The 20,297-nt window shown below is 40.7% G+C and overlaps 2 protein-coding genes across 2 annotated transcripts in view; one reads left to right on the top strand and one right to left on the bottom strand.

Annotated features, from left to right (window-relative positions):
- Positions 1–20,297, top strand: part of SPAG1 (sperm associated antigen 1) — a 124,216-nt gene that overhangs the window by 13,190 nt on the left and 90,729 nt on the right. The window lies entirely within an intron of this gene.
- Positions 14,696–20,297, bottom strand: part of LOC136329571 (DNA-directed RNA polymerases I, II, and III subunit RPABC4-like) — a 387,759-nt gene continuing 382,157 nt past the window's right edge. The window contains exons 2-4 of the mRNA XM_066265954.1: positions 15,859–15,928; positions 15,432–15,524; positions 14,696–14,828 (exon numbers count right to left, since the gene is read on the bottom strand). Coding sequence (XP_066122051.1) covers positions 14,806–14,828; positions 15,432–15,524; positions 15,859–15,919 — 177 coding nt within the window. The 5' untranslated portion in view covers positions 15,920–15,928 and the 3' untranslated portion in view covers positions 14,696–14,805. The remainder of the gene's footprint in view (positions 14,829–15,431; positions 15,525–15,858; positions 15,929–20,297) is intronic.

Below are 20,297 nucleotides of genomic sequence, written 5' to 3'. Positions count from 1 at the left end.
ACTCAAATAAATAAAATCCAAAATGAAAGAGGAGAGATCACCACAGACATCATAGAAATACAAAGAATTATTGTAGAATACTATGAAAAATTATATGCCACCAAATACAATAATCTAGAAGAAATGGATAAATTCCTAGAACAATACAACCTTCCTAGACTGAGTCATGAAGAAGCAGAAAGCCTAAAGAGACCAATCAGCAGGGAGGAAATAGAAAAAACTATTAAAAACCTCCCCAAAAATAAAAGTCCAGGCCCAGACGGTTATACTAGTGAATTCTATCAAACATTCAAAGACTTGGTTCCTATTCTACTCAAAGTCTTCCAAAAAATTGAAGAAGAAGCAATACTTCCAAACACATTTTATGAGGCCAACATAACCCTCATACCAAAACCTGGCAAGGATGGCACAAAGAAAGAAAACTACAGACCAATATCTCTAATGAATACAGATGCTAAAATACTAAACAAAATACTGGCAAATCGAATACAACAACATATTAAAAAAATAATACATCATGATCAAGTGGGATTCATCCCAGAATCTCAAGGATGGTTCAACATACGTAAAACAGTTAACGTAATACACCATATCAACAAAACAAAGAACAAAAACCACATGATCTTATCAATAGATGCAGAAAAGGCTTTCGATAAAATACAACACAATTTTATGTTTAAGACTCTCAACAAAATGGGTATAGAAGGAAAATATCTCAACATAATAAAGGCCATATATGATAAACCATCAGCTAACATCATATTAAATGGCGTAAAACTGAGGACTTTCCACCTTAAATCAGGAACACGACAAGGGTGTCCACTCTCTCCACTCTTATTTCACGTGGTGCTAGAAGTTCTGGCCAGAGCAATCAGACAAGACAAAGAAATAAAAGGCATCCATATCGGAAAAGAAGAAGTAAAGGTATCACTTTTTGCTGTTGATATGATCCTATACATCGAAAACCCAAAGGACTGAACAAAAGATTACTAGAAACAATAAACCAATACAGTAAGGTCGCAGGATACAAAATTAACATACAAAAGTCCATAGCCTTTCTATATGCCAACAATGAAATATTAGAAAATGAACTCAAAAAAATAATCCCCTTCACGATTGCAACAAAAAAAATAAAATACCTAGGAATAAACATAACAAAGAATGTAAAGGACCTATATAAAGAAAACTACAAGGCATTGCTAAGAGAAATAGAAAAAGACACAATGAGATGGAAAAATATTCCTTGTTCTTGGATAGGAAGAATAAATATAATTAAAATGGCCATATTACCCAAAGTAATATATAAATTTAATGCAATTCCCATCAAAATTCCTATGACATTTTTTAAAGAAATGGAACAAAAAATCATCAGATTTATATGGAACTATAAAAAACCCTGAATAGCCAAAACAATCCTAAGGAAAAAGAATGAAGCTGGGGGCATTACAATACCTGACTTTAAACTATATTATAGGGCCACAATAATCAAAACTGCATGGTATTGGCAGAAAAATAGACACTCAGACCAATGGAACAGAATAGAAAGCCCAGAAATAAAACCACATATATATGGTCAAATAATCTTTGATAAAGGGGCCAACAACACAAAATGGAGAAAAGAAAGCCTCTTCAACAAATGGTGTTGGGAAAACTGGAAAGCCACATGCAAAAGAATGAAACTCGACTACAGCCTGTCCCCGTGCACTAAAATTAATTCAAAATGGATCAAAGACCTAAATATAAGATCTGAAACAATAAAGTACATAGAAGAAGACATAGGTACTAAACTCATGGATCTGGGTTTTAAAGAACATTTTATGAACTTGACTCCAATGGCAAGAGAAGTGAAGGCAAAGATAAATGAATGGGACTACATCAGAATTAAAAGTTTTTGCTCAGCAAGAGAAACTGATATCAAAATAAACAGACAGCCAACTAAATGGGAACTGATATTTTCAAACGACAACTCAGATAAGGGCCTAATATCCAAAATTTACAAAGAACTCATAAAACTCAACAAACAAACAAACAATCCAATAAAAAAATTGGAAGAGGACATGAACAGACACTTCTCCCAGGAAGAAATACAAATGGCCAACAGATATATGAAAAGATGCTCAGCTTCATTAGTTATTCAAGAAATGCAGATCAAGACTACAATGAGATACCACCTCACCCCTGTTAGATTATCTATTATCAACAAGACGGGTAATAACAAATGTTGGAGAGGCTGTGGAGAAAAAGGAACCCTCATACACTGTTGGTGGGAATGTAAAGTAGTACAACCACTATGGAGGAAAGTATGGTGGTTCCTCAAAAAACTGCAAATAGAACTACCTTATGACCCAGCAATCCCTCTACTGGGTATATACCCCAAAACCTCAGAATCATTGATACATAAAGACACATGTAGCCCCATGTTCATAGCAGCACTGTTCACAGTGGCCAAGACATGGAAACAACCAAAAAGCCCTTCAATAGAAGATTGGATAAAGAAGATGTGGCACATATACACTATGGAATACTACTCAGCCATAAGAAATGATTACATTAGATCATTTATAGCAAAATGGTGGGATCTTGATAACATTATACGGAGTGAAATAAGTAAATCAGAAAAAAACAAGAACTACATGATTCCATACATTGGTGGAACATAAAAATGAGACTAAGAGACATGGACAAGAGTGTGGTGGTTACCAGGGGTGGGGGGAGGGAGGATGCAGGAGGGAGGGAGGGAGAGATTTATGGGGAGGGGGAGGGGCACAGAGAAAACTAGATAGAGGGTGACAGAGGACAATCTGACTCTGGGCGAGGGGTATGCAACATAATTTAATGAGAAGATAACCTAGACATGTTTTCTTTGAATATATATACCCTGAATTATTAATGTCATCCCATTAACATTAATAAAAATTTATTTAAAAAAAAATTGGATTGTTTGTGTCCTTATGGAGTTTAAAAATACATGTTTTTCATTAGACACTTTTTTTGCCAGTATTTTCTGATATTCTGTGGCTTTCCTTTTCATTTTTGAATAGTGTCTTTGGAAGAGCAAAAGCTTTAAATTTTGATGAAATCAATTTTCTTTTCATAGTTTGTGCTTTTGTGTCCTATTTAAAAAAATCTTAATTTAATTCAAGAGTCCTATGTTTTTTTCCTATGGTTCTTTTAGAAAGTTTATAGTTTTAACTCTTAAATGTAGGTCTATGATTTGTTTTATTTACTGGACTCACACACATATACACACATACATACATATTTGCATATATATCACATAATGCATACACACATTCATACATACTAACATGGATATCCAAATGTTCAAGTATCATTTAATGAAATATTATTCTTTCCTCATTGAATTTCATGTATTATTGTCAAAAATCAATTGGCCAGGTATATACGGCTCTATATCTGGATGGTCTCCATTCTGTTTCTTTAATTTAAATATCTCTCTGTACACCATTACCTCACTATCTTGATTATACTAGGTCTTAAAATCAGATAGTGTGAGGCCTCCAACTTCGTTCTTTTTCAAAATTGTTTTGGCTGTTCTAGGTCCTTTGCTGCCAACTTCTGTAAACTAACTTGCTTGTATTGGATTGCAATTGTGTTGAATTTGTGGATTAATTTTACAAGAAGCAGTATCTTAACAATATTGGCATTTCTTGTCTACGAACATATTTTTCTCTGTTCATATAGATCTAATTTTTTGCAGTAGTGTCTTACAGTTTTCAATGTATACTTCTTGCATATTTTTATTAAATGTATTGCTAAATATTTAATATACTTTATGCTATTGTAAATGTAATTTTTGTACTTTTTTTTTTAATTATTCCATTGATGTGAGAGACACAGAGAGTTGGGAAGGGAGAGAGAGAAGCATCAACTTGTTCCACTTAGTTGTTCCATTTAGTGCACACACATCAGTTGCTTCTCCTATGTGTCCTGACTGAGGATTAAACCCCAAGACCTGTGGGGCCAACACTCTATCCACTGAGAAACCCAGCCAGGGCAAGGTAATTTTTTCTAATTTCAATTTTTTTGTTCATTCTAAGTTACTCCAAGAAATTTAATTTTGTCCTGGGCAGGTGGCTCAGTAGATAAAGCATCTTGGCACACAGTCATGGGTTCAACCCTGGGTCAGGGCACCTATGTGATGCAATCAGTGAATGGACAACTAAATGGAACGGTGAGTTGATGCTTTTCTCTCTTCTCTTTCATCTCTCCCTTCTTCTTCCCCTATCTCTCACTCTCTCACACACTAATGAAAAACCATTTTTTAAAACTGTATTTATTTTTATTGTAGTAAAATTTATATCATATAAAATTTATTAATTATTTTTAAAAAATTTTTCCGGCCCTAGCCAGTTGGCTCAGTAGATGCAGCATCAGCCTAGCATATGGACATTGAGTCCTCAGAACACACAAGAGAAGCGTCCATCTGCTTCTCCCCCTTGCCCTCTCCCCCTCCTTTCCTCCAGTTGCCAGTGGCTCAGTTGGTTCATGCATTGGCCCTGGGCGCTGAAGATAGCTCAGTTGGTCCCAGTGTGTCAGCCTCAGGTGCTGAAGATAGCTTGGTTTATTCAAGCATCAGCCCCAGATGGGGGTAGCCAGGTGGATCCTAGTTGGGGCACATATGGGAGTCTGTCTCGCTATCTCCCCTCTTCTCACTTAAAAAAATAATTTATTTTTCATTGACTTGAGAGAGGGGGTAAAGGGGACAGAGAAAGAGAGAGGGGGAGAGAGAAGCATCAACTCATTGTTCCACTTAGTTGTTCCATTTAGTTGTGTACTCATTGATTGCTTCTACTACATACCCTAACCTGTGATCTTAGTGCTCCTGGATGATGCTTTACCCACTGACCCACCTGGCCAGGGCCTTAACTATTTTTAATTACATAAGTCATTAGTGTTAAGTATAGTCACATTGTTATGCAGCTAATCTCTAGAACTTTTTCATCTTACAAAATTGAAACTTAAGCCTGACCAGGCAGTGGTGCAGTGGATAGAGCATCAGACTGGGATGTGGAGGACCCAGGTTCAAGACCCTGAGGTCGCCAGCTTGAGCATGGCCTCATCTGGTTTGAGCAAGGCTCACCAGCTTGAGCCCAAGGTCGCTGGCTCAAGCAAGGGGTCACTTGGGGTCTGCTGTAGCACCCCCCAACCAATGCACATATGAGAAATCAATCAATGAACAATTAAGGAGCAACAAAGAATTGATGGTTTCTCAACTCTCTCCCTTCCTGTCTGTCCCTCTCTCTGATTCTGTCTCTGACACATACACACACAAAAAATTGAAACTTAAAAGCCATTAAACAACTCTCAATTGTCATCACCACCCTCTGGCCACCTACTTTCTGTTTCTCTAAGTTTGAGTTATTTAAATACCTCATATCAGTGCAATTTTAACTTCAATTTGTATTTCTACATCGCAAGCTTATAGTTATTTAATTGACCTTTTATATTGACAGTGTCTCCTGTGATCTTGTCAAATTCAAACTAACAAATTAGTTCTAGTAGCTTTTTTTGTGAATTCCTTGGATTTCCTATATACAGGATATGTCACCTGGAAATAATGAGAGATTTACTTCTCCCTTTCTAGTCTGGCTGCCTTACTTATTCTTTTTTTACTTGCCTTATTGCACTGACTGAGCCGTCTAGTACAATGTCAAAGTGAGAACAGATATCCTTGTCTTGTGCTCAGTCTTAATGGAAATCATTCAGGTTTTCACCATTAAGTGTCATGTTAGCTTTACCTGAATGTAGACACCCTTTATCTAGTTGAGGAGGTTCCCTTCTGTTCTTTGTTTGATGAGAATTTTTATCATGAATGGGTTCAGAATTTTGTGAAATGTTTTTTATGCATGTATTGAGCTGAACATATGGCTTTCTTAGTAGTCTGTTAATAAGGGAAATTATGTAATACACAGTTTCAATCACGTTCCAGGATAAACACTACTTGGTTATGATTGCACCTTTTAAATATATTGCTGGATTTCATCACATTCCTTTTTTTAGAAATTAATATTAAATCTTAACTCAAAGAAATCTAAGGTAAGAAAGTTATCATTGTTTCAGATATTACTCAGGATTATTCAAAGGACACTAGAACAACTGTCAATCTGTAAGGCCAGGAGCCGCCATCATGGCCATTCAAATGCAGGTTCCCATTGGATTTGGGCAGATGATAAAGAAACGGTGGAGTCGGAGGATGGTGGGCCATCCTATTTATTGGTGTCTGTAAAACCAGAAGCCACGACCAGGGCCACTATCATAGCCGCCGCCCGGCCCATGCAGGTTCGCATTGGATTCGGACAGTCGGCAAAGAAACAAGGGAGCCAAGAACTGGTGGGCCATAGTCTTTAACTCTAGCTTGCACCCGCCGGGCAAGTAAAAATACACACTGGGCTCCAAAATCCACTCATTCAGTGCTCACAAAGCTACTGATTTATCCGAGTTTCCTAGAATCAAAGTTTCTAGCTCACCAGCCTTATTCTCCTCAGTTCCCCATCTCCTTCCTTATCCCAGATACAAACTCTACACAAACTGGCATCTCACTCAGCACTCCGCCATCTTGGCTGCTTCTCCTGGCCTCCTCCACGTGGCCTTTCTCTGCTCTCCTCTGCTCTCCCTTCTAATGATAATCTCAGGAACCAAGAGAGCAAGTTCCCGTTCTAACCCCATCTCATAGTGTAGCTTCACAACCTCTAATCCAACACACAAAACAGGGAAGCCTCTAATACAAAGTCACCTCTCTGAGGCATGATTGGATTGTACCACCCCACATCAAAAAGGGTGGGAAAGGCTTAATCCCAAAACCAAGCCCCAGGCTAGAATGATCCTGCCTGCCCCCAACACACATTAATATCACCTGGGCGACAGCATCTTTAACAAAGTGAGCATAATACATTTTATCCGCCCAACAATGTCTCACCAAGACAGGCAAACCACAAAAGAAGACAAGGGAAAAGCAGAAAACCAGCTTTTCCCATGAAGGGCAAGGGATCAGGGAAGCCCCTGCAATCGTGATAGCAGGAACTGAGTGAGCAAGCTCCTGGTCTGTCCCACCTTATAGAGTAGAAAACCCAAAACCCTTAATCCAATATACAAACAAGGAAGTCTCTGATACAAAGTCACTTATCCGAGGCATAATTGGATTCCTCATGAGAGTGCACCACCCAGATCATACAATCAGTCAAGGGTGTGGGGAAAAGCTTAGTCCTAAAACCAAACTTTAGGCTACAACGACCTGGCCTGCTTATAGCCCAGGGGTCCCCAAACTTTGTACACAGGGGGCCAGTTCACTGTCCCTCAGACTGTTGGAGGGCCGGACTATAAAGAAAACTATGAACAAATCCCTATGCACACTGCACATATCTTATTTTAAAGTAAAAAAAAAACAGAACGGGAACAAATACAATATTTTAAATAAAGAACAAGTAAATTTAAATCAACAAACTGACCAGTATTTCAATGGGAACTATGCTCCTCTCACTGATCACCAATGAAAGAGGTGCCCCTTCCGGAAGTGCGGCGGGGGCGGATAAATGGCCTCAGGGGGCCGCATGCGGCCCGCGGCCCGTAGTTTGGGGACCCCTGTTATAGCCTGTCCCCCACACCCAATATAAATCACAAGCGAGCAAACATATATATCATATTTACAAACTTATTTGACCAACACAGTCTTTCAAAGTTTTCTTCGGAGTAAATATGATTTTTCTCTATTAAAAGATCCTTAAAAGATATATTTTGGCTATAATGGGAAAGTAATTTATTTATGCCTAAATTATACTGTTTTTTTTTTTAATTGCTACTCTAACTACAAAAGTAAATGGTTTATTTCTATGATATAATGATCATTAGAATCCCAGCCTCTAGGATTGAGAACACAGATCTCTGCAGCCTCATCGTATTTATTCGTGTCTTTGCTTATCAAGCAAATTAGCAGAGCTTGGGTCAAATTAGTGTACAATGGATTTAGGTGCAGAGAAGGGTGATAAATAGCTTTCAGGTCTGTAGGAAAAGACTATGGGGATCAGCTGTTTTCTTTAGACAATCTTATCAGTGCTTGCCAGGGCAGCATTCTGCCCCTGCAGGACTTGGAGTTCCAAAGTCCACACCAAAGACTTGTCTCAAGACAACAGTCTAATTCCGGGCCATTTTCCTGCAATAGTGGAGGGAGCGAAGAACCTGGACTCACATACTCAGATTAAACTGGCATAACCAACTGCATGGGACACGGGGTGAGAGAGTGAAGAGTATAGGTTTGGGAGAAAATAAGATGAATTCAGTATGAGGTTGTTGAGATACATGTGGACCTAAGGTAAAGAATTAGTGAGGTATAGGCATTCTCTCTCTCCCTCTCCCTCCACATACACCTTTCCCTTCCCCCTCTCCCTGTCTTCCCCCAAGCACACTGCCTTTGCCTTTCTCTCTCTACGCTCCAATGGCCATTCTTCTGCCTCTTGTTTCCTGAACCCAAACAGCCCAGCTAGCTCACTTCTTTTCTACCTGTTGGGCAGATAAAATATGTATTATGCTCACTTTGTTAAAGTGGCGCTGCCCATGTGGAGGCCGTTGCCCAGGTGATATTAATGTGTGTCTCTGTGGGCAGGCAGAATCCTTGTAGCCTGGGGCTTGGTTTTGGGATTAAGCCTTTCCCACCCTTTTTTGATGTGGGGTGGTACAATCCAATCATGCCTCAGAGAAGTGACTTTGTATTAGAGACTTCCCTATTTTGTATATTGGATTAAGAGTTTGGATTTCTACACTATAAAATGGGGACGGAGCAGGAGCTTGCTCTCTTGGTTCCTGGGATGATTAGCATGAGAGAGCAGAGGGAGCAGAGCAGAGAGCAGAAAGAGGCCATGTGGCCAGGAGAAGCAGCCAAGATGGCGGAGTGCTGAGTGAGATGCTAGTTTGTGCAGAGTTTGTATCTGGGATAAGGAAGGAGATGGGGAACTGAGGAGAATAAGGCTGGTGAGCTAGAAACCTTTGATTCTAGGAAACTTGGATAAGTCAGTAGCTTTGTGAGCACTGAATGTGAGTGGGTTTTGGAGCCCAGTGTGTGTTTTTACTTGCCCGCCGGGTGCAAGCTAGAATTAAAGATGACAGCCCATCAGTTCTTGGCTCCGTTGTTTCTTTACCGACTGTCCGAATCCAATGCGAACCTGCATGGACCAGGCTGCTGTGATAGTGGCCCTGGCCATGGCTTCTGGCTTTACACTACCTCTGTACCTTTCAATATAAGATTTCTCCTTCAATTTGAAAAATAAAAAAAACAATTACTGAATATACCAGTTTTTTCAACCATGGGATCGTAAACCCACCAGCCAGAAATTTTGTGCCCATCAGTGAAAGAATTAACACCCAATGTTATATGAAGATTATAGACCCAATGATCTTAGTTGAATTCACTTATGCTCAGGGTGATTTGTCTGAGCAGTCCCTGAAATAAATCTCCTATTTTCACTAGCTCCGAAGTGTAAAATGGTTGAAAACCACTACATTGTACATTCTTCAAGATAGCACCTGTAAAGCCAGGAGCCAGGGCCAGAGCCACTATCACAGCAGCCTTCTGGTCCATGCAGGTTCGCATTGGATTCGGACAGTCGGTAAAGAAACCATGGAGCCAAAAACTGGTGGGCCATAGCCTTTAATCCTACCTTGCACCCGGCAGGCAAGTAAAAATACACACTGGGCTCCAAAACCCCAGTCACATTCAGTGCTCACAAAGCTACTGATTTATCCGAGTTTCCTAGAATCAAAGGTTTCTAGCTCACCAGACTTATTCTCCTTAGTTCCCCATCTCCTTCCTTATCCCAGATACAAACTCTGTACAAACTGGCATCTCACTCAGCACTCCGCCATCTTGGCTGCTTTTCCTGGCCTTCTCCACGTGGCCTTCTCCCGCTGCTGGCTCTACTCTCTCTGCTCTCTCATGCTAACCTCAGGAACCAAGCGCCAAACTCTCATTCCGTCCCCATTTTATAGTGTAGAAATCCAAACCCTTAATCCAACATACAAAACAGGGAAGTCTCTAATACAAAGTCACCCTCTGAGGCATGATAGGATTGTACCGCCCTACATCAAAAAGGGTAGGAAAGGCTTAATCCCAAAACCAAGCCCCAGGCTAAAGGATTCTGCCTGCCCTTAGCCCACCCCAACACACATTAATATCACCTGAGTGACGGCCTCCTCCTGTTATCTTTAACAAAGTGAGCATAATACATTTTATCTGCCCAACAGCACCTCTCTGAAGCCTCCTCCACACACTAGGTAGAATGACAAATCTTTATAACACTCATATGCCCTTCCCTGCCCAGCATTCACAATGCTCTGAATTTCTCTGTGTAATTTATCACCTTCAATTGATAAAATACCATACTATCTACTTATTTTGTTTAATGTGGCTGCCCACTCCCACCGTAACATAAACAGGATTGGGGAGTTTGCCTATTCTTAAATAAAACCCACACAACCCCAAACACTAAACATTTCCCTTTTCTCTAATTTTTCTTTAGGTATTTTAGTACAGCTGAGTTATTACATAACTCCCTTCTATCATTCAAAGATTTTTACACCCTCACTAAAAGGGCAACAGGACACCTACTTACATACAGCTTGTTCTGGCTTTAACTCATATATCCCAAATTAAGGTCACCGAGCTGCTTGCTTTTTTTTTTTTTTTTTAACTTTTATTACCCGCCAGTCTTTGGTCTTTGTGCTTTTCCTTTTGGATTTGGTGTCATCCCATTACTGACATCAGAATTCTAAAACCTGCCTGACCAGTGGTGGTGCAAAGGATTGAGCATTAGTTTGGGATGTCGAGGGCCCTGGTTCAAAACCCTGAGGATGTTGGCTTGAGCGCAGGATCATTGACCCGATCCCAAGGTCACTGGCTTCAGCTCAAAATCGCTGGCTTGCCCTGGCTGGTTGGCTCAGTGGTAGAGCGTCAGCCTGGCGTGCAGGAGTCCCAGGTTTGATTCCCGGCCAGGGCACACAGAAGAAGCGCCCATTTGCTTCCTCACCCCTCCCCCTCTCCTTCCTCTCTGTCTCTCTCTTCCCCTCCCGCAGCCGAGGCTCCATTGGAGCAAAGTTGGCTCGGGCGCTGAAGATGGCTCCATGGCCTCTGCCTCAGGCGCTAGAATGGCTCTGGTTGCAACAGAGCAACGCCCCCTGGTGGACATGCCTGGTGGATCCCGGTCAGGCTCATGCAGGAGTCTGACTGCTTCCCAGTTTCCAATTTCAGAAAAATACAAAAAAAAAAAAAAAAAAAAAAAAAAAAAATCGCTGGCTTGATGCCCAAAGGTTGCTGGCTTGAGCAAGAGGTAACTGGCTTGGGTTGAGACCCCTGGTCAAGGCACATATGAGAAGCAATCAATAAAAACATCTAAATGGAAGCAACTACAGGGTTGATGCTTCTCATATCTCTCCTCCTCACTTTGTTCTTCTTTCCTGTCTTTATTTCTCTAAAAAACAAACAGAAACAACTCCAAAGCCCATAATGAAAAACTTTTTCAATCACCTATGCAGATATACTTAAATGATTACATTAAAAAGGAAAACAGATTCAGGTGGAAAAATAGCAAATGCACCCCCATAACCATTTCATAAGGAATTAAGAGCATTAGTATCCAAAATGGCTAGACATATACCCTCATTAGGAGAGAGAAATGCAATGATGTCTGGTACATAGTGAGTGCTTCTAATGCCAGTGGCAGAGGCCAGGCAGGTCCACATTGGATCTGGTCAGATGGTAGAGGAACTGCGGAGCCGGAAAGCACTGGGCCACTACCGTTTAGTAGATTCTCACAACAGCAGACAAGCTAAAAAGCAGGGGGAAACTGCTTCTCAAGACAGCAAACAAATGGCAAAAACAACCCCTCACAGTGGTAGGTAAGCAATCTGCAATCTGCCCTGAGTCAAACCACCCATAGCCTTTTTTTTGTTTGTTTAAGCGAGAGAGACAGAGACAGATAGAAAAAGAGAGAAACTGTTAAAAACAGGAAGGGAGAGAGATGAGAAGCATCAATTTTTTTTTTTTTTTTTACAGAGGCAGAGATAGACAGGGACAGAGAGAGATGAGAAGCATCAATCATCAGTTTCTCGTTGCGCGTTGCGACTTCTTAGTTGTTCATTGATTGCTTTATCACATGTGCCTTGACCGCGGGCCTTCAGCAGACCCGCGTAACCCCCTGCTGGAGCCAGCGACCTTGGGTCTAAGCTGGTGAGCTCTCTGCTCAATCCAGATGAGCCTGCGCTCAAGCTGGCGACCTCAGGGTCTCGAACCTGGGTCCTTCCGCATCCCAGTCCGACGCTCTATCCACTGCGCCACCACCTGGTCAGGCAGAGAAGCATCAATTCTTTGTTGCAGCACCTTAGTTGTTTATTGTTTGCATTCCCGTATGTGTCTTGATGGGGGGGGGGCTACAGAAAAGTCTGTGAACCTTTGTTCAAACCAGCGACCATGTGGTCATGTCTGTGATCCCACACTCAAGCCAGCAACCCCACCCTAAAGGTGGTAAGCCCGTGCTCAAGCTAGATGAGACTGCACTGACACGGGTGACTTTGGGGTTTCGAACCTGAGCCTATGCTCCATCCACTGCACCACCGCCTGGTCAGGCACCACCCATAGCCTTATACAGGCTATACACACATGGCCCTACCACGTGCTCACGCACTAATAATGCAAATTGCAAGCAAGCAAGCCAAACACAGCTACTTTCCTAAAAATCCACTCCTTTAGGGTCACTTGCCTCACAATCTACCCCAGAGGTTCCTTACACAATAGTCCCTGTGTGAGGAGTGAGGTACATTATATATACAAACTACAGCAACAGCACAAGTTCTGCAAGTTACAAAGGTGCCCTTCACAATGTCTCCCTGAGCACTCTATCCAGGGAATTAACTAGAGGCCCACCTCTAGCTCCTACCACAGAGTAGGTGGGAGGGCCTGTACAGTCCAGGGCCATGTCCCTTGAAGAAAGTGTCCTTGGTGCACCTTTGCAACTGGATGGGAACAGTTTCCCTGTGCAGAAGGGCTCCACAGGTGTCTTGGCATCCACCCCCAGGGCCACGTCCACTGAATAAAGTGTCCTTGGTGCACCGTTGCAACTGGATGGGAACAGTTTTCCTGTGCAGAAGGGCTCCACAGGTGTCTTAGCGTCCACCCCCAGGGCCACGTCCACTGAATAAAGTGTCCTTGGTGCACCGTTGCAACTGGATGGGAACAGTTTCCCTGCGCAGAAGGGCTCCACAGGTGTCTGGGAACCCCCCCACCACCACCACTAATGTCTCCTGGACTACTGTCTACAAGTTGCATGTCCATCCATCAGTGGAGCCAGAACCCCACCTCTTGCTGCAATCTCTGCTTCAAGAGGTCAATATAACTCTCAATGATCAGTCCATGATAGACAGCCCAGCTGGCAGTGCAAATCATCAAGATAAAGGTCCATTAAGGGCAACTAGCCATACAGTTCTTACCAGGTTCTTTTTTTTTTAAATTTATTTATTTTAGAGAGGAGAGGGAAAGAGAGAGAGAGAGAGGAGAGACAGAGAGAGAGAAGGAGAGAGGAGCTGGAAGCATCAACTCCCATATGTGCCTTGATCAGGCAAGCCAGGGTTTCGAACCGGCGACCTCAGCATTTCCAGGTCGACGCTTTATCCACTGTGCCACCACAGGTCAGGCCATACAGTTCTTTATTAACGGACCTCAGCACATTTTAATAAGCGCTCTGTTACATGCCCTTTTTTGTTTAAAAGCAACAAGGTCAAGAAGGAAAATAGCAGAATTACAAAACTATGAAACTGTTGGCTGAAGGAAAACCCGAACCGAGGAAGCACTCTTAAATACCTAAGCATGGTGGTACTTCGTATAGCATATAACAAATCTATAGAACTTAGTATTTGAGAATGGCAGTAAGTATTGGTGTTCTATAAAAATGGCATAACTTCAGAATGTCAGAGACACACATAGCTACTAATAAATTTGGAATATTTTAAATCTTCAAAATTAATGTCAAGGGAAGCCAACCTGAGGCCCCATAAAGATGAAATCCTGGAGCTGATGCAGTATCTGATTATCGAGATCCCTAAGATCAAGATTCATGTTTTAAAGACTAATTCAGTGTAAATCAATCCCTATTCTTTTTATATCTTGAGAGTACATTTTTTACTTTAATGAATGATTACACCTGGAACTGCACCTGCCTTAATAGTCTTCATCTTCTTTTCATGGGGGTGATTTTCCCTTACTGAAAGCAACCATTAGTTTCTTTTCCCTCACACAAGATTTAAAAGAGTCCAGCATTATATAACACATACAGAAAGGCCTACTTCAAGTTAACAAATGAAAAATATAACTCCAAATGATGGTATGCACACTGACAGTAAGTGCACTGTTATACTCCATACAAAATGATGCCAGAAACTTCACAAAGAGTTGATATTAGAAAACAATGGTTTTCAAGGAACTTAATCAGACCTTTTGAGAGTCCTAGAAATCTTTATTTTCAACAAGGGCTCCAGTGATTCTAAGCTTTGATTAAAAGTGTGGTTTGTGGAAGCATCTTTGACCCTCATTGTGTCAGATGACAAATACAAAAAATTAAATTACAAATCATGTAATCAAACAAAAGTTTATTTATGTAAACTATTAAAAGACACCTAAATATGTTTTTAAAAATAAAATTGTGTATATGTGGTTATATTCATAAAGATAAGTACACTAATCAAAAGCTGTACAACATTAACAGCAAATCCAAACGTGAACAAAGATATTCTTATTCCATCCATGTTTCATCGAGCATCAAACACCACCACTGTATTAAAATGCATTAAGGACAAAAAAACATATTTAAGAACTATATAAAAGACTTAATACTTCAAAGTCACTTTCTCTTGACAATAAGCTAGTTTGTTATTTAATGTAAAATGCTCAAAAGTATGGAATCTATCACTAAGAATGAAAACTGTAAATAAAATTTTTTAAAAGGCATTTCAACTTTTATTACACTGAAGCAAGGTTAAAGGTGATAACTTATTAATTTAAAAACTATTGTCAATTACTATATAATAATTTGCTCTCAGTCTTGCAACTAATTTGTAAACCTCCATTTGTCTATTAGATAGCATGCATACATAGCCCATTTGTATTTGCCTTTCTATAATTTGGTCAATGAGTACTTAGTTATATGTAGATTCCCTGCAAAATAGACTAAGAAGAACAAAAATCAACTAGTATTATGATTATAAAGTATAGTATTACACAATGGCATACTGGTCCATGAAAAAGCTGATTATGTCTTTTTTTTTGGAATGAGTAATCCAAAAGTTACTACCATTTTTTACCAGAAATTACTCTTTATTAACCCAAGAATTAACTTCCTCCTACCTCATAGTAGAAAGCATAGTTTAAAGGATACATCGTTTAGTCCTTTTCTTGTACATTATTTTGTATCCACATTCTCTGCATATGATTGGATCCCTGGATTTTATTTCATTTTTGCTTTGACAGTCTACAAAAGAAAACACATTAATTCAGTATGTAAAAGGAAAACATTACAGACTAGCAAATTATCTTTTAACCACATTTTTCACCCTAAGCACTAAATAAAATATACTCAATCTCAAGGGTATGTGCATTATTACCAAAATGTTAAGGGGTAAAGAAAACAGAGTTTGACATACACTTTTCCTAGTAGAGAAAACGAAATCTTAAGAGAATTTTTATGGTTAATAAAGTGTTCTGCTTTATAACTTTAACTATGAGTGACTCATTTAAGCCAAACAGAAAATAATTTTTAAAAACTTGAGTAAAATACTCTTACTTTATGCAAGTGCTACTCTTACCTCCACAGATATATATCATTGGCTGCTCCTTTTGGGTTCGGACATCCTCCTGGGTGTCCATTGTTAGTCCCTAAAATGAAAGATTAAAATACTGAATATCTCAAAAGGGCTCCTCGCAAACCCAACCAGGCCTAATTTTTCTCAGAGAGAGCTAAAAAGGTTCCAATTCCTAAACCATACTTTTTAAAAAACTATGCATAGTTCTAAAGGACGAAACATACAAAAAACACCAGTACTGTGCAGTAAGCCCCAAACTGGACACAATAACAAATGTTATTTCGTTTATATATTTTATTATAATCTTTACAGCACTCCTAGAAGGTATTACTTTTATCTTACAGATGAAGAAGCCCAGGCTTAGAGCAGTTAATATGTGCAGGATTACCAGGAGGCAGAGGAATTAAGAACTCGAGTTCTCATTCAGCCAAAGCACAAGTTTTTTCCAAAGTTCTGCAGAATGCAGTAAAAAAATTACCTCTCAACAGAGACACGCACCCAAAGATGAGGGAAGAATACTAAAATCACTCCCAATAGCTAAAACAGCTAAACTGAAAGAAGCCAGGCAAATGGCTAACAGCATCCACCCTATTCCCAGTCTCTCCCAAATCTAACCCCATCCGGGACCTATAAGCTCCAAACGTCTTTCCAGTCTGGGCTCAATTACACCCCTACAAATCCCAACCAGTAAACCTCCTACCCACCATAACACACAACGCGGAGAAACTAACTCCTCTCTTTGCACTTGCAAACCGGATTGCGACTCGGCGTTGAGACGCAACTGACTTCCGGCGCTGGCATGTCACGCTTGGAATCTCCGCCCCTGCCCCCATTGTTCCTTCCAGTTTGGGAGTGGCAGAGGGTCCCAGACTGAGCGCGAGAGATAGGCGGGTATTTTCTGACATTGGACCATGGAAATTTGTTTGCCTTTGTCTGTTTTCATTTATCAGAAAAGTAAAGCAGAGATGACATCAGAGCAATGGCGCGGTAGGAAGCAATACCAATAAATCTCCCCCAAAACTCAACAAGATCTTCAACCAGAAACAGAAAAACCTATCCTGGGAGCCTCCAGATGTTTCGCAATACACCTGAAGGTATGGTCAAGCAAAAAATTGGCTAAATATATAATCAAACCCCGAAGGAAATAGGGAGTAAGAAATGCTCCGCCTTCCTCACTAACCTAAACAGGGCTGCTTTCACTAGGAACTGAGAATATAGAAACTAAGGCAGGCAAAGGGGGTGAATAGATCCAGGCCGTGGCACAAATGGCTGAACCAGGCTGTGGCACGGAGATCCAAGCAGAGGAAAAACTGTTCTTGTGGCAATCCAGGCAATACAAGCTAACACTCACGCCAAACCCAGACAAAGAAAGAAAAGCGGGGCAGCCATTTTCCCCGACCTCCGGGTCGGCGCACGCAAATAGTGGGCGAGAGATTCCTCTGAGTGCCTCAGCAGTGGGCACTCGTGTTACCCCACAGAGAGGGAGAGTCAGGGGCCTTTGTGTGTGGAATCTCTGGGCTGCCCCAGAGCCCTGAAAAAGCTGTGCACAGGAAGGAGCGAGAGCCAATTCCAATGCTCGAACTTTTCTGTGCAGGCAGGGGTTTCATTCAGAGGGAGACACAGCCAGCCTGATATCCTGGTTGGCGCGCATGAAGAGTGGGCAAGAGAGTCCTCCCAGCACCTCAGGAGTGGGCGCCCGTGTTATCCCACAGAGGAGCAGAGTCAGGGGCCTTTGTGTGGGCCAAAAGCGAAATCTCCAGGCCACCCCAGCGCCCTGAAAAAGCCGCGCACAGGAAAGGAGTGAAAGCCAATTCCAATGCTGGAACTTTTCCGTGTGGGAGGAGGTTTCACTCAGAGTGTGAGACTGTCGGCCTGATATCCTGGTCTGCGCGCGCAGATAGTGAGTGAGAGTTTCCTCCAAGCACCCCGGGAGTGGGTGCCAGCCCGTGTTACCGAACAGAGTGGCAGAGCCAGAGGTCATTGAGTGGGCGGAAGCCCCGCCTGATTATGCTAGCAGCTCTGACTGACTGAGCCTTACCCAGAGCCCTGTGCTGAGTGGGAATAGAGTGGGGAGTTGCCAGCTCTTTGAGCCTCTTACTATCCAGGCAGAGGCAGCAGCAACCCCATAGCTGGATTATCAGGCTACTAATTGAGAAAGGAAAGACTAGGAGAAAGGCTCCAGGAACATGGACTCTCTCACTGTCGGAGCCTATAAATGCTAATGAGCCTCGACTGCCAACGAGACTGAAGCACAATACATGACATCGCCATAGAGACTTATCAACTGCAAACCTCTACCTGAGCGTGCCAAAGGGGCAGAACCCGGGGTACAGAGTCACCGACCAGGAAGAGGGAGAGAAAAGAAAAAGCAAGAAGATAACCTCTTAAAATCAAGAATAATCTGCAGACTTTGTAACCTATCCCATTTTATTATATTTGTTCGTTTGTTTCTCTTATCTTCATTCTTGATATTTTTTTTCCTCCTCCAATTTGGCCAATTAACTCTCTGCCGGTCTTACTCTCTCCTCTCCTTGAACTACACTACCCATAAGTGTCACATCTCCCATTATCTTTTCTTTCCTCTTCCTTTCTCTTTATGAGGGTTGCACTCCAAAACCCTTAACTCTCTCTCTCTCTCCTCCTTTTCTTTTTTCTTCTTTTAGTGGTTCCCTCTTTTTTTTTCTCTCTCTCTCTCTCTCTTTCTTTTCTCCCTCTATATTAGTTTCTTCCTTTCTCCTTTACATCTCCTCTCATTCAAACCTCAATAACAAACAAATTATCTTATCTGGGACTCAAACTTATGTTTGTGGCATTTTGGGGTTTTTTTACTTCACCTTTTTAACTCACTAGCAGTGATCCCATCCCTGGCTCTCCATTTTATCTAGTTCTTGTTCCACTAAATAAAATAGTAATTTTTTAATTTGTCCCCTCATTTTCCTGTTTCCCTCTTATTCCTCTCATCATAACTCTTAGTCAACCAACACCTAAAAGCAAATCATTTTATTCTTGACCCAAATTTTTTTCTTATTTTCTTTTTGTGGGTCCATACCCCCCTTTTTTTGTTTGTTTGTTTTTTGTTTTTTTCCCCTTTATTACTTCTCCCCAATTCAGGCCCTCCATTACAGGCATTGTTTGTTATAATTCACAGTTCACTACAAGATTATCTCAAGAAAGAGGGGAGAGGAGAGAAGAGGAAAAAAGGAGGGGGGGGAATAATTTCCTTTTTTTAATTTTTATTTTATTTTATTTTTCTTTATTTAATTATTAATTTTTTTAAAAAAACAACAACTTTTTTTGATTTTTGATTTTTTTAACTTTTAATTCTTTATTAAATCTCATTAATACTATCAACAAAACCACCCTCAGATTCCATTAAGTAGAGAAAATCGAATATCATGGATACAAAAGAAAGAGAGGTAACCCAGCTAGATGAGGAAAAATCTATGGAGAAAAAATTTAATATATTGGAAACCTTGGAGCTAAATGACAGAGAATTCAAGATAGAAATTCTAAAAATCCTCCGAGATATACAAGAAAACACAGAAAGGCAATTTAGGGAGCTCAGAAAACAACTCAATGAACACAAAGAATATATTTCCAAGGAAATTGAAACTATAAAAACAAATCAAACCCAGATGAAAAACTCAATTCACGAGCTGAAAAACAAAGTAACAAGTTTAGCTAATAGAACAGGTCAGATAGAAGAGAGGATTAGTGAAATAGAAGACAAGCAACTTGAGGCACAACAGAGAGAAGAAGAAAGAGACTCAAAAATTAAAAAAAAAAGATAGCCCTACAAGAATTATCTGACTCCATCAAAAAGAATAACATAAGAATAATAGGTATATCAGAGGGAGAAGAGAGAGAAAATGGAATGGAGAACATACTCAAACAAATAATAGATGAGAACTTCCCAAGCCTCTGGAAAGAACTAAAGCCTCAAATTCCAGAAGCAAACAGAACTCCAAGTTTTCTTAACCCCAACAAACCTACTCCAAGGCACATCATAATGAAATTGGCACAAACCAACGGCAAAGAAAAAATTCTCAAGGCAGCCAGGGAAAAGAAGAATACAACATATAAAGGAAGGCCCATTAGATTATCATCAGATTTCTCAGCAGAAACTCTACAAGCTAGAAGAGAGTGGACCCCAATATTTAAAGTCCTGAAAGAGAGGAACTTTCAGCCACGAATACTATACCCATCAAAGCTATCCTTCAAATATGAAGGAGAAATAAAAACATTCACAGATACAGAAAAGATGAGGGAATTTATCATCAGAAAACCCCCACTCCAGGAATTACTAACGGGGGTTCTCCAATCAGATACAAAGAAAAAAACAAACAAACAAAGCCACCAGTAAAAGCTCCAGGAAGAACACAATAAAACCAAATTTAAACTGTGACAACAACAAAAAGAAGGGAGGGGGGGAGAGGATGGAG

Source organism: Saccopteryx bilineata, chromosome 3 (assembly GCF_036850765.1).
Source record: "Saccopteryx bilineata isolate mSacBil1 chromosome 3, mSacBil1_pri_phased_curated, whole genome shotgun sequence".
Lineage (NCBI taxonomy): Eukaryota > Metazoa > Chordata > Mammalia > Chiroptera > Emballonuridae > Saccopteryx > Saccopteryx bilineata.
This window is presented reverse-complemented; position numbering and strand designations above follow the sequence as displayed.